At 38.1% G+C, this 16428-nt stretch overlaps 1 protein-coding gene across 1 annotated transcript in view; it reads left to right on the plus strand.

The window, feature by feature from the left end:
* The window catches only part of LOC127625191 (ephrin-A5b-like), a 61621-nt gene extending 45471 nt beyond the window's left edge, over positions 1-16150 (plus strand). The window contains exons 2-5 of the mRNA XM_052100310.1: positions 5928-6220; positions 12783-12848; positions 13002-13076; positions 13198-16150. Of these exons, the coding sequence (XP_051956270.1) occupies positions 5928-6220; positions 12783-12848; positions 13002-13076; positions 13198-13322 (559 nt within the window). The 3' untranslated portion in view covers positions 13323-16150. The remainder of the gene's footprint in view (positions 1-5927; positions 6221-12782; positions 12849-13001; positions 13077-13197) is intronic.
* The last annotated feature ends 278 nt before the right edge of the window (positions 16151-16428 follow it).

Below are 16428 nucleotides of genomic sequence, written 5' to 3' on the forward strand. Positions count from 1 at the left end.
TATTTTAAGTCACCTGTAAATCAGCGGGTGAGCATTGCGGACAATTAGCATGGGTTGTTGATTGAAGCCAGATTTTGTGGCTTGCTAACTGTCGATCTTCTGCTTTAATTGATTCAACATTGTCTTGATTGAGTGCAGAGCGGCTTTGCCCAAGGCTCTGTAAACCTACACGGGCTGACCGAGCTGCGGAATGGCCCCTCTGGGAGAGGTCAGCTCTCTAGCCTGCTGTGAGAGGCAGGTTCATGTTTGCTTAGATGTTGGTAGACACCGACTCTTACCCTGCTCATTCCCGATTGTGCTGTTGAGCTGTTGCTTGTTTGTTTTGCTCAACAAATAATTTGTTCTTCTTCGCTGAGCTGGTAGATTTATCTGATGGTTGTGTTTAATACACTTCCACTCCCCCATAAGATGGACAACCTTGGGGTCAACGCTGTCATTATATTCAGTCTCTTCTGAATATCGAGGCCTTCATTATGGGCAATCCTTGAACTCTGACCTTCAGTTCTGACCTCTAGTGGTTGCATCAGGGCCACTAGAGTGTATTTGGTGCTAAGTGCTCTTGTCAATCCAGTTATTTGAGATAGCATCTACTCAACAATATTCAGTTGCCTCAATAATCCACTCAATGTAATGAGTTTTTCAATCTAAAGAAGCGTGTTATTATAAAAGCAGGCAAGCAGAGAGGAAAATATATGGAGTGTGAATGAATGTATGTTTTCCAAAAAAAAGAACACACAGGGCAGCACAGTGGAAGCACATACAAAGGTCAGCTGTCTGATCAGCCTGTGTGTGTGTGTGTGTGTGTGTGTGTGTGTGTGTGTGTGTGTGTGTGTGTGTGTGTGTGTGTGAGCATGTATTTATCACTTTGTGGGGACCAAAAGTCCCCATAAGGATAGTAAAATCCTACATTTTTGACGTTGTGGGGACATTTTGTTGGTCCCCATGAGGAAAACAGCTTATAAATCATACTGAATTATGTTAATTCAAAAAATGCAGAACGTTTTCTGTGAGGGTTAGATTTAGGGGTAGGGTTAGGGTTAGGGGATAGAATATATATTTTGTACAGTATAAGAACCATTATGTCTATTGAAAGTCCCCATAAAACATGGAAACCCAACATGTGTGTGTGCGTGCGTGTGTGTGTCAGCCCATGGGGTTTAACCATAGGATAGCCCTGTTGTTTGATGAGTGACATATACCACACTGCACTCCACTAATCACAGCGACACGAAAGCAGGAAGATTAACCTGTGGCACTGTGAATACCTTCCACATATCATACATGTTAGACAAGCAGAAATCTCACCCAGACTGATAGACCCGTTCTCACTCACTCATGTTCCCTCTCTCTCTCTCTCTCTCTCTCTCTCTCTCTCTCTCTCTCTCTCTTTCTCTCTCTTTATGCCTTTTGGCCCCTAAAAGTAGTTGTACACTATTTGACACTTAAGTCTCACTTGTACAATCTATAGATTTTATGGCATTAGATAAAATCCAAAACAATGTGACATCTGCAAATAAAGCCATGCTAGAGGTTTTCTCAGATCTTTTTCAACTAATTTCAACCAACTGGTCTGAAGGTAATTTTTTTGTAGGTCAGTTCCTGTCAGGTTCACACAGGTGTCCTAGCAGAGTAACCACAGCTGTAGTTAATTAAATTAACTATACTGTTGTGAAACGTGAAAAGTGCTATATTTCTTTTAAAAGAAATGCCTATTTGTTCGATATTTTGTTAGATAATGCAGAAACATTCAGACGTTTTTAAGTATGGATAAAGTGTCAAAATACTTCTTGGGGCCAATGTATCTTCCTAAACCGAAGAAGTCTTTCTTCTTTAATTCAATGTTGAAAGTGCTTTGCCAATGTTTCTGAAAAATAGACATGCCTCCCACAAATACCAATATGTTTTTAATGTTAGAAGCAATATATCTTGTCTCTTCTAGAAAATCTCACATGGAGAATTTTCCATGGGAAACTCACAAAGAGAGGCGGCACTTATATGCTTTTTTTCCCCCTTCTTCACCTTCATCTGTCTTTTGAGGCATTTGCCAAGCCAGCACAGCTTGAAGTCCTGGCAGGCCATTGTTTGTGTGTGATGTTAATGCTTCTGGGCAGACATTCTTTTGGAAGGGGTGAATGAGTGATATCTGAGGCGCTGGGTGATGTACCGTTGCCTCCACACTGAATGATGGGACAACTGTGTAAGGGCTGCTCCGCTGCTGCCCTGAGAGTTGTAACTTGAGGAGGAGATTCTCCATCTGTGCCACTGAAAGGCCTGGAGGGCTTGAGGCTTAGCTGACCTACACCCTTGGGAGCCATGTCAGTCATTGCCTCAAGAGCACCCCCTACAGGATGTTGTAAGCAGGTGTGCTGATGATTTCGCTCAGAGTGGCCACATCAACCTAAGGATACAAAGGACCATGCTCTTGGGTTTTGAATGCAACTTCCAGAAAAAAAATATATTCATGATTTTTGTATTGTATGTCTAAATTTAGTCTGTCAAATCGAGTTGCACCTTTCACAGATCACTACGTTTCAGGGATAGTTCACCTAAAAATAAAAAGTCTAGCATCATTTACTCACTGTCATGTTTTCCTAAACTTGTATGAATTTCTTTTTCTGTGGAATAGAAAAAGAGATGCTAGGCAGACAGTGGTCTCAGCCACCATTTACTTTCAAGGCATCTTTTTCCATACAATGAAAGTGTATGTGACTGACGCTAGCATACAAGTAATGCAGTCTTAGAACAACACAAGGGTCAGTAAATGTTGACAATTTTAATTTTGGGGTGAACTATCCCATTAAAATAAAAATTCTATCATCATCATGTCACTCAAACCTGACATGATTTTTAAAAATAAATGTGGAACACATCAGGAGTTGCATCAAAATGCAAAGAGCAAAAATATATATGTACTGTATGTTTGGTTGGGATTTGAACCCAGGTCCTATTGCACACTTAAAGCATTACCAATATACTGTCACTTTTCACTCATATTTAGGGAACTTTAATGTTTTAAAACTAAGCTGAGGGCACCAAGTGACCCAGTACTTCCACTGGTGCCTCCTTAAAAAAAAATTATAAATAAACTAAATAGGTGCCTGATGCCCCTGATAATAATGCTCCTTTGTCCTGAAGCCTGTATACTTGGTTTAACATTTTTGCCCATTTTCTTCCCTTCATTTGAAAATCAATGCCAACTTCAGAGAGTTATTTTGATTTATTTGGCTTCCTCTGGAAATTCTTAAGTGAAGAGCCTCCTTCATTTTTCATTCCATTGTTGAGTCTGAGGAATCTGACCTTGGGATGAACCAACTTTAATCATGAACTCCTGGAGACTATTGCCTCCCAGTGCCCTGCCTTTCTTTAGACTCAGGTCTGCCCCGGTCATCACCTATCACCCTCTGTTTGCACATACAGAGAAAAAACATAGAAAAGGGAGAGAAAGAATAGACTGAATAGAAGGATTATCGTTATGGACGTTTTTTGTTGTGGGACTTGTGCCATGTTTGTGTAAGTAGCCCTGATAGATACTGCTAATGGGCTTCTTTTTTAATCCTAATGATGAATTGGCACCGCATTGTGTGGATTATTGACCAGCTGGCCCATCGCTCTTCAGTCTCATGAAAGTACGAGTGAATGAACACCAACACTGATGAGTTGTTTGGCTGTCAGATCTCTTTATAACTCACTGGAGATCATCTGATAGACATTGGTAATGAATGGCTGAGGTGACATTTGATTTTTGAGGCAGAGTAAGAATATTATAATGTAACACAATGCTGCTCTGTGACTCAATCCTCACAGTCATTGATTTTTTTCTGATGCACACATAGAGAAGCATTTTATTTGCCTAAGGTGTTGTTGTCCATATAGTAGCGGGCTGGATAAATGATTGTTATTTGGTCCTAAAACTTTTGACATAAATCTTTTTGTTTGTGATCCAGGAAAAATAGCCATTTAATAGAGGATACTAGAGTTATTTACCATGATGGACAGGTGAAAGGTGATTTGCTTTGACTAGGACCAACTATGGAGCTAATTTAGAGCTTAGTTTAAGACATTGAATGATAAAAACAATTTTCCCATGATCCTACGTTCTGTACACCATCTGGAAAAATTTAAGTGAACTCAAAATCACATAGATTTTTGTCAACACTAGACTAAATCATTCCATTTGAGATGTCATGGAACATTCTTACATCCCAGATTAATATACAGAGATAAATATAAGGAAGCCATTCTTAGGTTGATTCACTTGAAAAGTGAAAACACTGTGGCTCTGTAGCACTTTATAAACATTGCTCATTTTGTTCGAGCACACCTACAAGCCTTACATTGCAACAATGACTCAACCAGTGGTGTGAGTTTGGGGCGGGGCTATCTGTTTGTCTAACCAATGGAAGATTCTGGAAACCTGTTTGAAAACTGTCATTATCATTTGTGGCGCTAGGGGTGCAGAACTGACACACCTCACTTTTTAGAAGACATATTTGCATGTTACACAAACAACTCTCAAATGGAAAATTTTGAGATGGAAACTTTGGACTGTGTGATCATTCAGGAAGTACATTGTAAAATTCCAAAATAGCACCAAAGTGCGTGCAGACATTGAGCAGCATAGATACACATCCACACACACAAACACTCTTACATACACACCACCAAACCACCGCCAGGCCTTCCAAACCTACAGGGATTCTCAGTATTCCAGCAGTGCATTTGAAATCCCCATAATGATAATCTGATAGGTCTTAAACTCGATCTGCTCTCAATAGTCTTTTATTGTCCATAATGAGTGGAAATCTTTGTGTCAGCATACCCAGCTGTGCTTCTGTCCACAGCAGGATCGCAATGCTAACCTCATATTAGCCCTGGAAGCTCATCTGGCTCTCCCCAGGGTTACTGCTGGGTGTCCGCTGGCTCCAGCTCCTCTCCATCTCTTACTGATCACTCTACACCCCACAAATTCCCTCTGAATACTTAACGTTTACAAGTCGAGTCATTAGACCACAGTCTTGTTTACTTACGTCAACGTACTCAATCTTGTGGAGTGACATCAGGGCATTCTTTGCTGAATTTATTTTAGTGGTGACTCTGCTTCTAAAAAGACAAGCTTAAACCAGCATGAATTTTCATGGTAGTCCAAGCTGGTTTACTGTATGTGTTTATGGGTTTGGTGCTGGTCTAGCTGGTGGACCATTATGATCTTTCTGACGAAGCTGGTTGACCAAGAAAATCTTGCTGGTTCAGATAGTTTAGAAGCCTGGATGGGACACCAACTATGCTGGTCTTTTCAGCAGCCAGGGAGAGTGTGCGTGTTAGTGTAGTGTACACCTGAGTGTATCCACCTCCGCTAAACTCAGAAATCCAACCTTACTGTATATGGAGCCTAGGGGAGTATATGTTTTTAAATTGCTTCCTTGTCAAAATGAATTTGTGCACATTCCATTGACATTTATGTTTGGTTAGATCCTCTTTAGGTCCTCTCAATTTACAATAAACAAGATGTAAGTCTGGAATAGTTGGCTGTTTGGCACAAGAGATGCACATTTGTTTCCTCCAAAACATTCCTTGGTGTGCCATAATTCAAGCTGTCATATCTCACCCATGGAAAACTCATTCTTTCAGGTGCATTTAAAGTATCGATGTCAACGACAAGTTTATGAATTTCCTCCATGATCTTTAGTGAGCTGAGATTGGATGATTTAAGTTATTTCACATTTGTGGTAATTGCCCTTAAATAAGTGGCTTCCTCCAGAAGTGGCTTGACTGTGAAGTAGGGGCTTCGACGGCTCGTAAAACGTGAGAATGAGAATAACGGCATTGCTAATATTTCATATCGTATATATTCTCATTCCTCCAGTGGTTTGTGGTGGTGAACTCACTATAGGCTCTTTCTTTCTCTCTCTTTTTCCATCTCATCGTAGGTTCTACCGAGGAGACTACCACATTGACGTATGCATTAATGATTATTTGGACGTATACTGTCCCCACTACATTGAAACAGTCCCTGAGGAGAGGACAGAGCACTACGTCCTCTACATGGTCAACTATGATGGCTACAGCTCGTGCGACCACACGGCCAAGGGTTTCAAACGCTGGGAGTGCAACCGGCCCAACTCGCCCAACGGACCCCTGAAGTTCTCAGAGAAGTTTCAGCTCTTCACGCCATTCTCATTGGGTTTTGAATTTAGGCCAGGCAGAGAATACTACTATATCTGTGAGTATGATGTTAATTATTTGTGCTTGAGATCAACAAAATTGTTGTTTATAACTTATATGTATTATTTTTTTTTTATGTTTAAAGGGGTCGTTCACCCAAAAATGAAACTTTTCTCATCAGTTACTCACCTTCATGACATTCTTCCCTTCTTGGAACACAAATGGAGATGTCAGGCAGAATGTTGGACTCTGTCACTATTCACTTTTATTGTTTGTTTTTGTAATACAATGAAAGTGAATGGTGACTGAGGCTGTAGATCTGCTTAACATCGTCTTTTGTGTTATGTAAAAGAAAGAATGAGTAAGTGATGATAGTATTTTCATCTTTGGGAGAACTATCCCTCTAAGGATCGTTAACCAAAAAGCGTTTTGCAACAACAACTGAATAATCATTATACTACAACAATAAAAACTACATTATAATATGCATTATGATTTTTTAAATACTCCTCCTCCTCCTACTACTACTACTACTAATAATCATTATTATTATTATAAGATATTGCAATATATCTATGCAAAGTTTAGAGATTTAAATGAACCTTATTTTCATTTTTTATTTTCATTCTATGTTTGAGCTATATCTAACTGTTAACTAATTTTTGGATGCTTTTCTTTAGAGACTCACAAAATTATTCCTTAGAGACCAACCAAAAAAACAATAACTGAAGTTATCTCTAATCATCTTTAATTTGTCCAGAATTTATTTGTTTAGCATTTGAACAGTAGTGATGTTTTGCGTTTTTGTATCCAAAACACAATACTTTGCATGTTAAATAGATTTGTACATTTGGTTTTTAGTTTAAATGTGGAAAAAGTTACATTACCTTGAAAAGGATGTTGTATTAGCATCCTCGCGGAGGATAATGCAACCCGAGCACTAAATCTACCGGTATACTTTAAGGACACGGATCTGATTACGAGCATAAAGGAAAGGAAGTCATTGCCAAGTATCACTTTGTTTTTCAGGAGTCTTGGCAAACAGGGTACAAGGAAAACATGAACCTCAGGGAAAAACATCTTGACTCTCGTGGTCTTCCTCTAAAGAGTCTTTGTTACAAACTCCTAGTCTCAGCTTTCGTTTGCTCATGAGAGGGCTCTTAAAAACAAGCATCTAAACCTGTGTTTTTACAACTGGAGTCAGATCCCTACTGGGCGGGAGTGGAAAGACAAAATAAGGCACAGGAGTGGTCCAACTGCTCGGACTGCTCAGGGCCGAGATGGGTTCATTTATGCAGACGCACGCAGGAGATGTGTAGCGTTTGATTTAGTGGAATCCGACCTGATGATCTGACAGATCTCATGGGCGCATAAAACATGGACATGTTTTTATGGGATGTGAAATGTGGGATGGGGAGAGTGAGGAGGGGGGAATTGGTAAAGTGAAGTAAATAGAGAGAATGAAAAAGAGATAGGAATGCATGGTAAATAGCATTTAGGGGTTAGATCTCAGCAGTGATAAGAATGTTTTGCATGATGTGGGTGTCTATCAGAGAGACATTGCAACATAGTAAAATTGACTTTTTTCCCCAAAGGCCTGTGAGTAAAAATAATAGGATGGGAAACATCTCTATTTAAATGATAGTACTGTCAGGTACTATGAGAGTTATACAGTTAATGCGAGTCGGAAAACAAGGATTCATAGCACACATGTCTCATTCCTGTGTGACTCAGTTTAATGATTCAACTGTTATGGGCTCTCTCTCAAGCGAAGAGGAAGTTTCTCCATTTGTGTGGGATTACAAGTAAAGGGAACATGAAACAATCAGTCTTTTCTGCTCAAACTGAATTGTGGGGTGTTAGATTGATTGCACAATGTAAACTCAAGTTGACCGTGGCTTTCAGTAAGCATGATCATATCAGAAAGGATTTAATTTATTGCTAAAGCTATTTGTAAGGATTGTAGAAAATGACTAAGACAACATTTGTAATAAAGAAATACAATAATATAATTTAATAATACAATGTTTATTGTAGTACCATTGTACAGTATATTATATTTGTATTATAGTATATTTAAATTTTATTGTATCAACCAGAAGTAAGCTGTTTACTATTTATTATTTTTATATATACACTGGTGGCCAAAAGTTTGGAAAAATGTACAGATTTTGCCATTTCGTAAGGAAATTGGTACTTTAATTCCCCAAAGTGGCATTCAACTGATCACAAAGTATAGTCAGGACATTATGATGTAAAAACATTTTTGACACAAAAAACTTTTTGATTTTATTTATTTATTTTTTTAAATCAAGCTATGCTAAATAAATCACCTCATGAGTTAGATGGCGTGCTGTCAGGATGTGGAAGACAGAAAGTCTTTGTTAGCTGGTGTGGTGGCTAATCATTCTGAGTGAGGGGTTGCACCGAGAGAGCAGAGGGGTGACACCCATGGTCTCTGTGCTGTCAGTCAGCGATGCCGACCCGCTCAGGAAGTGATCAGGGGGGATCAGAGGGCCCGGCCTTCCAGGTCAAATGTGAACATGCTCTGATGACTGTAGTTGAACTCAGAATCCTGAATGGCTTAAGGTAGCATGTTTTTCCAATATGGTCAATGTGGAAGTCTGATCTTAATCTCAGAGGATAGAAATCCAATTTCAAGGGATGGTTTTTAGTCCGCTCCTCCCTCCTGTGTGAAGCAGGGCTAATGGCAGAGCAGACTGTCTGATATAAGCCTGCTTTGAAAGACCAGGACTGCTATTTGTAGTCGAGTCCCTCCATCTTTATAATATTGTAAGATAAACCAAAAACATTCCCTCTGTATGCATAAAGCACAGATCTGATTTGTTACTTTGACAAGAATCCCATACTTTGTGGTTTTCTACATACGTAAGCCAAAATGATTCGCTGCATTACATAGCGCTCTCAAAGCACTTAAGAATGTGCGAGAAAAGAGATATGTGTGAGTCTTATCTCAAAGAGGTAGCATCAATCCATCTTTCCCTCATTTATCAGACTTCTCAGTTACAACACATCTGATCTCTTAACCCATAGCTGGAATAGTGGTGTCTGGGAGCTTTATTGCTCCTGGCTGTCTGCAGCTCGGATGTATGACTACACAGGGATTCGGCTGTGTGGGAAAGGAGACATTGATGAGCAGCCCGGGCCATGACAGTGTAGAGTGTCTTTGAATAAGCAGAGTTGGTGTAGTAGTCTAGTCTTAATGTCTTCCAATGAGAGGTAAGTTACACTGCATGCTGACAGCAATGGGATTCTGATGACCGACAGAACGAGAGTTGTCCTTTAAGTCACCAATAAAATCACTGTAATACGATTGAGACTGTTACTTGTTGTCACATTTTACTCTGAAAATCATTTTCTTAATCAGTGTTTTCCAGTTAAAACTTCGAAACGTCCTTCAAACAAGTCAAATTTCAGAAGCAAAACTGTAATGAGATAAAACGAAGTTTTTTAGTTTTTGTTTTTTTTGCTTAAAACAATATATATGTTAATTATATCAAATATGTATTATACTGTAGATATATAGAACATTCAAATAAACATTTGGTAAGAGATTTGAAATCATTTTCCTTGTTGGAAACTAAGATTTCATGTCATTATACACAGCACGCACTTTGGCTGAGCCTTTATATATTGTAGTTTTCGACTCAGAGTGCCAGGTTGTGATGTGCGACGTATTTCTGAAGTGATGTTTCCAATCAACACTGGGATTCTGCTCCAAACTAGACCAGACTTGAGGAATGAGACCAAAGCAGTTTCCCCCAAATCAAAGTAAATATGCTTGCGGGGACATGATTAAAATTTCACAAACCCCCAGTATGTCAGTGTAGACAGGGTATAAACTCATTGATTTAACCCAACCTCTCCCTGAAGTCATGAGGGTGTGCGGATGAGAGGGGAGATGGTAGGCAGATTAATTGCAGCTGGAGACCTCACACAGCAGGGAATCATGGGGGTCAAGGCTAGAAGGGCCACGGTGCATTATGGGGAAGTCGGGAGGATCAAGGATGAGAATTGCCAGTTAATTAGGAAAAGAGTTATAATTCCTTCCTTCCTACATATCTCCTTATGTCTATTTGTTTTTCTCTCTGGCAACAGATAAAATCATGTTATGTCTTCGTCTTGACACTTGTATGTCAATTTAAAGTGTCAAACAGATATATATTCCTTCAAGCCAGCATATATAGAGTGGCTATAAAAGTTATTTGGACACTTTTGCACACTTAATGCAAGTCAAAAAAATGTCTACATTTTATTGCACTAGATAGAGAATGTCGTCCCAAGTGTCATCTGCAAACAGCTTTTCTACTACAGCTTTCCTCAGAACTATTTTGTTATATAATGCAAATGCATTCATACATTTTTAAATGTACTTAAATGTGGCTGAAGTGTCCAAATACTTTTTGGGACCACTGTATCTTCCTTCAGCAAGCCAATACCACAGATTTGTGAGGAATGAGTGGAGACCATGTAAAGTTCAGTAGTTCAGAGTCAGTGGTGATATGGCCGATATGCTGAACAGAAGTCATTTGTATCATCGCAGCTGATTACAGAGCTTTAAGTGGCAGGTGTGCCTTTCGGCCTGTTATCTGTCATTTGCAGCTGTTGATGTTACTGGCTGCCAATGCAGCTTTAAGTAGCAGGTGTAGATGTATGAAGTGACCAATCAACATCTAAGAGGCTTGTGGAAAGGTCACGACCAGTAGACTTAGGAAAGCCAGGAAGATTTAGTACAAATTTGCAGTCCAGAATTTGTTTTTTTAAACCTGCTGTTAATGGTGTCTGTGCCCAAAACAGGGAGTTCAATTAGCTGCCAGTAAACAAATGTAAAGGCAAAGGCCAATTCATCAACCTACTACTAATGGCTAAAGACACAAGCGTACTTGATGTAAACATTTGTACCTTTTCCCAGCCCATTCGTTTTTTCTTTTGTTTTTTTGTCCTCTTGGGAAAAATTCAAATCACTGTGGAATACATGTGCACATCAATCAAAGCAGTGCCTCACCACCAATTGAAATATCAAGAACTTATTTTATTGACTATACGGAAATTGCATTTTGTGCAAGCCATGCTCATTACATCCAGGCTTTTGAAGGGGATTTATTGAAGTGTATTGCATTGCTCATTACTTAGTCACCTTTACATCCAGAGTGATCTGTGAGAAAATGCCAAGCATTTTCCTCCCCCACACCCCTCGGTCCTCATTTGCATCGGCTCCTGACAGCGGCATATTACATTACATTCTGCACAAAGATGGGACAGTGGAGAGAGAGGCCTTCAGCCTGTTCTTCTTAAAGCGCAAATAAGCTTTTCTTTATGGAGAGGGCAAATTGAGAAACATGGCTCATGATGACAGGGGAAACAGTATGTCCAATGTAGTGCCGCCCGCATCTATCAGTAAGATAGATGAATGATGAATTGTGCAACCTGCAGAGGTTTGTGTGCCATTGGAAGGCAATTAAATTAGGCTTTTTGTATGTAGACAGCCACAAATTGCTAAAGCAGGTAATATCTGAGGATATATTGAAACTGAATTTTTCCACAACAACTGATTCAGATTAGAGATTGGCCAATAATCAGCTTGACTGATTTTCTTTTTTCTTTTACTAATTTAAAAGAAAATAGGTTATTGGTTCTTTTAATATCAGGTCTACCGACAAATTCTAAAGAAAAGCACCTAACTGATTCATTACATCACTGTGTATTTAAAAGGAAACAATGGCGTTTAGAATATAGAATAATCATTTAGAATGACTTTTTACATCATTTTAATTTATTGTTTGTATAAATGACTTACCTAACTTCAGACATAACAGACATGCATTCTCAAGTGAGAAATGTGTAGATTTAAGGCATAACAGATAGAGAGCACTAAATAAAGTTTAAAATAATATATATAATATAAAATAATATAGTATAACATACTGTAAAATAATATAATTAATAATAATAACAACAGCTATTATTATTTTTATTGTTAGAATTATTAAAATAATTTGATTATATTAGAAGCAATAATTATTATTTATAATATAGTATAATTATATAATAATATTTTAGTAAATATCAATAAATAACAAATCAATAATGATAATAATTATTCTTATTAAAATAATAATATAATTATTTTATAATTAATTATTGGTATTTTGAAGAAAAATTGAGTATCAACAACAATATACTGAATATAAAAATATAAAAAAATATTCTTTGTTGTTGTAGTATAATGATTGTTATTGTATCAAAAAGCAGAAATAAAACAATAATTATAAATCAGGTCTGTATATCGGTCAAAAATTAAACTGTACTGTTCATAAAAACTATATCGACAATCTCTAATTCTGATGTTCTTGGGCCTCATTTTCGTCATATTGTTTTTCACCTTAAAGCTACAGTATACATTGTCATTTTCAGCATTAGAGTGTCCTGCTCTTTCTTTAAAACAGTTGCACAAATGTATTATTTTCCTGTATTATGTGGGTGTGTTGAACCATCTGGTTCCTTATAAATCTAAGGCTAAAAGATTACTCTGATTTATTTAACAATGGATAGCACAGATCAATATACCCCACTATTGACCATCTAAAATGTTTCCACAGCATCAACAGTCAGTGAAAATGGAAGACGGAGCTGCCTGCGGCTGAAAGTTTTCGTCAGACCTTCTAGTGAGTTTTACAAGCCCCTCAGGAGTTCTCTCTGCTTTTGACAAAACATGGGCTGCATTTGAATCGTTCATCACTGCTGCAAAAGTGCAATGAGTTAAAGATGATGTCTCAACCCTCACCCTGACAACACCCTGTTTTATGTTTCTCCTACAGACAACTGCGAGAAAAGTCAAGACCGTGTCATCAAGATCAGTGATGGAGATGTTAACTCGATAGAAAATAATAATGGTTCGTATGTCTAAGGCTTGTCCCTATTCAAAAAACTAACAGTAATGTCTAAATGTTTCATGAGATTCCTTCACACACCTCCATAATCCCTCACTAATCCCTCTTTTCCTCCTCCATTTAGATGGAACGAGCCATGAATCTGCTGAGCCATCCCGAGGTGATGTCAACTCAGTTGGGCGCATTGAGACTGTAGGGCCCTTCTTGGCTACAGTGCTGGTTCTCTTGGCTACTCACTCATCTTTATAGCATCCTCTATGTGTACAGTGACACATATGAAGCATGACAGAGGACTCGTAATTGAGCACTTTTAACAAACATATGAAATTCTCTCTGGACTGGAAAGTAGTTTCTCATGCGAGAAGATGCTACAAGTCTTTATAAACGTTTATCATCCCACAGCGATATGACTGGATGGATTTCAATGAAAACTTTGAGGCCCCGCCCCACTCCACCAAAACCCTCTCTTGTACACACACACACAAAATAACACACATGCACACTAAAATAGGTTTGTGTCCTCTGAATGCCCCTATGTAATGCCAGAGAGGGCCTTGAGATGGGGCAGAGAAAGAAATATGACTTTTCACAAAGACAGCTTTTAGTGTTACCATACAGAAAAGAGAAGTCTTATAACAGAGCAACTGAGGAATCTCATCTATAAAAGGACTCATTTATCTGAGGGATGCAGCATTTCATCACTATGGACTCAACTCTTGACTCTTCTATATATCAAGGAACACTATAATTGTTGCCCAATAGCATCCCTACTAAAAATTGGATAGCAGGGATCTTTTTAATATCTAAACCAGAGGAGTCCGAAGGGACTCTTGCTCAGGTGACCGGAAACAATTTTTGAAGAGTTTTCGTAGATAAAAAGAAAAAGATAAGCACTCGTTTTGTACATTGTGTACAGGTATGGGACTGAAAGGCGGATGTTGTGTTCTTGAAGTAAACTGCTCAATTTAAGTGGAGCTGCCAAAATGGATGTTTTACTGATCAATTGTTTGAATGAATATACTAATTTGTTTGGTAACTCATCTTTTTCTTATTTATTGCTCAGTCTTTGTGCTCTTGACACTTTGTTGTGCTACATCGGCCAGGATTCTGGATGAAAGGATCACAAACTGCCTACCTGCAGCAGACCTTCAGTTAACTTAACTCTTTGTTTAGATGAATAATAACAATATTGCAGAATAACTTCTTATTATGGCTAAGTCAATCCTTGATCTGACATCAGGGAAAAACAACCTTAGACCGTTACCATTTGCCATCCATATCATGAACGTCAGGGGTCAAGTCACACTTCACAGTCATGGTAGTGCCCCCCTTAAGGGGTCCACTGTCATGGGGGTGAGGGGGGAAGCAGGGGAAAGGTTTTGCATTCAAACTTTGTAAATGCTTCCTGTCTTTGTACCCTAGAGTAATCAAAATAATTAATATTTTAATTTGGTCTACACTGATGCAGCTGAATTGTTAATTTACACATTATGTATCAAAAACAGTTTCCATTTTGTAAGCATGAAGTGAAGGTAATTAAATGATTTTTCTCATATCCTGAAAACGCAATTCTTACTTAGATTTTCTTTTCACAAAATGCATTTCAACCATGTGATTTTTGTTTATTTATTTTTTTAATCCAGAATTGTGCGAGCTAAAAGCTCATCTGGGAATGACTAAAACAGTAGCAGAACGCTGACAGAACGTTGCTTCCACTCTGGTGGCAGCTGACACCCTGACGTGATTTAATAGGCTCTTTCATGTTGTCCAAAGCGCCTGGCACGCAGACCACATACTGCGAAGCCTCATGTGGGTTATTTCTGGAATTAAAAAATCGACTGCAGCACAGGAGAATCTTGGTGTCCAGTTCAGCCGTGGGCTAGCGTTACTCTCATGAACTTGGCCTGAGATGGAGAAATATGAGATCTCCTGCTGGGATCAAAAGTAATGGGTTTTACAGACACAAAAACAGGGTAAATATTTGCCCCAGTCCCTGTACTGTTTGTTTGAATGGTTTTCATGCACTGCAAGGGTCATTGGTTATGTTTTCCACTCACATCTATATATTGATGGCAATTGTGTCCACTGGAAAAGTCATAAATCACACAACGATAGCATTTGTTACAATATGTTTCTGTGTTTAAGCAGGGTTCTATGATGGATCATTTTGCTCACACAGACTAGCTATTATTGTTCTTTTTAAACTGGTGACACAGGAGCACAGGGGTCTTATGGGTGCTATGTATCCGTAAGTTGTCTAGCAAACTATGTGTAGAGATTAAGAGAATTAAGACATAAGTGAGACATTAAGAATAATCTCGTCAAAGACCATGATATCAAATACACTTTTTTTATGAACTACTAATTTTCTCTCTATATACTTTGCAAGCAGATTACTTAAGTGTTTTTACTTTAATTCTGAGTAATAGTCAAAAGTTTGAATGTTTGTTAGAACAACTAGGGGTGTGTGCTTGTACATCCTGAGAAGCACCACTGTACTATCATTACTTAATCACAATTGGAAATCCTCAATTTCTGTGTTTTTACCTCCTACGGAACATTTTAAAGCCCCAAATGCATTGTTGCAACCAGAAGAACTGTTGATGTCCGTTTATTGTCACAGGAACAAACCTAGGAGGACATTTTTGTAGAATGAATTCAGGAAAAAGTATTTTTGTAAAATGACTGCCATGTATTTTCTTGTCCATGTACTGTTTGTTTCAATGTGGTACCACAATTTCCATTGGTGACTATGAAATTGCTACATTTTCCATTCAGCTCTTGTCTTACTGGTTTTTTCGTCACAAGGCATTTGTGTTCCTATATTCTCTCATTTAGGAACATCTCTATTTTTACTTGGTCTCAGAATACTTCCTCAGTGTTAATTTCCTAATTCATATCACACCTGATGTGTCATACAGCTATGACATCTAAACCACCAATTCCTTTAATTCATTTGCTGTGTTGCCTGAATATTAGACATTTGCTGTGACGTCTCTGATGGTACAGTGCTGACTTACATTATGATGTGACATGTTTTTATATCTTCAAATGCCATTTGTAAATACACTTGCTGGAGCAGCTTGAATAAATTACAAAATGATTAAATAAATGTGTCATTGTTGTAAGCATAATCTTCCTTTCTCTTTTTTCTAACCTATATTCCTAAACCTTTATGATAAAAATGATTATCTAAAGGCCATACATACAGTGGGGACAAGAAGATTTAGCCCACAAATGAATGTATTTTCCAATTCAAAACAGTGTTTTGCTTTTACATGAAAATGACTATAACAGTTTTAATGAAAAGTTCTAATTAATTAATTAAAGGTGTAGAAAAACGTTCACATTGAGT

This window comes from Xyrauchen texanus, chromosome 31 (genome assembly GCF_025860055.1).
Source record: "Xyrauchen texanus isolate HMW12.3.18 chromosome 31, RBS_HiC_50CHRs, whole genome shotgun sequence".
NCBI lineage: Eukaryota > Metazoa > Chordata > Actinopteri > Cypriniformes > Catostomidae > Xyrauchen > Xyrauchen texanus.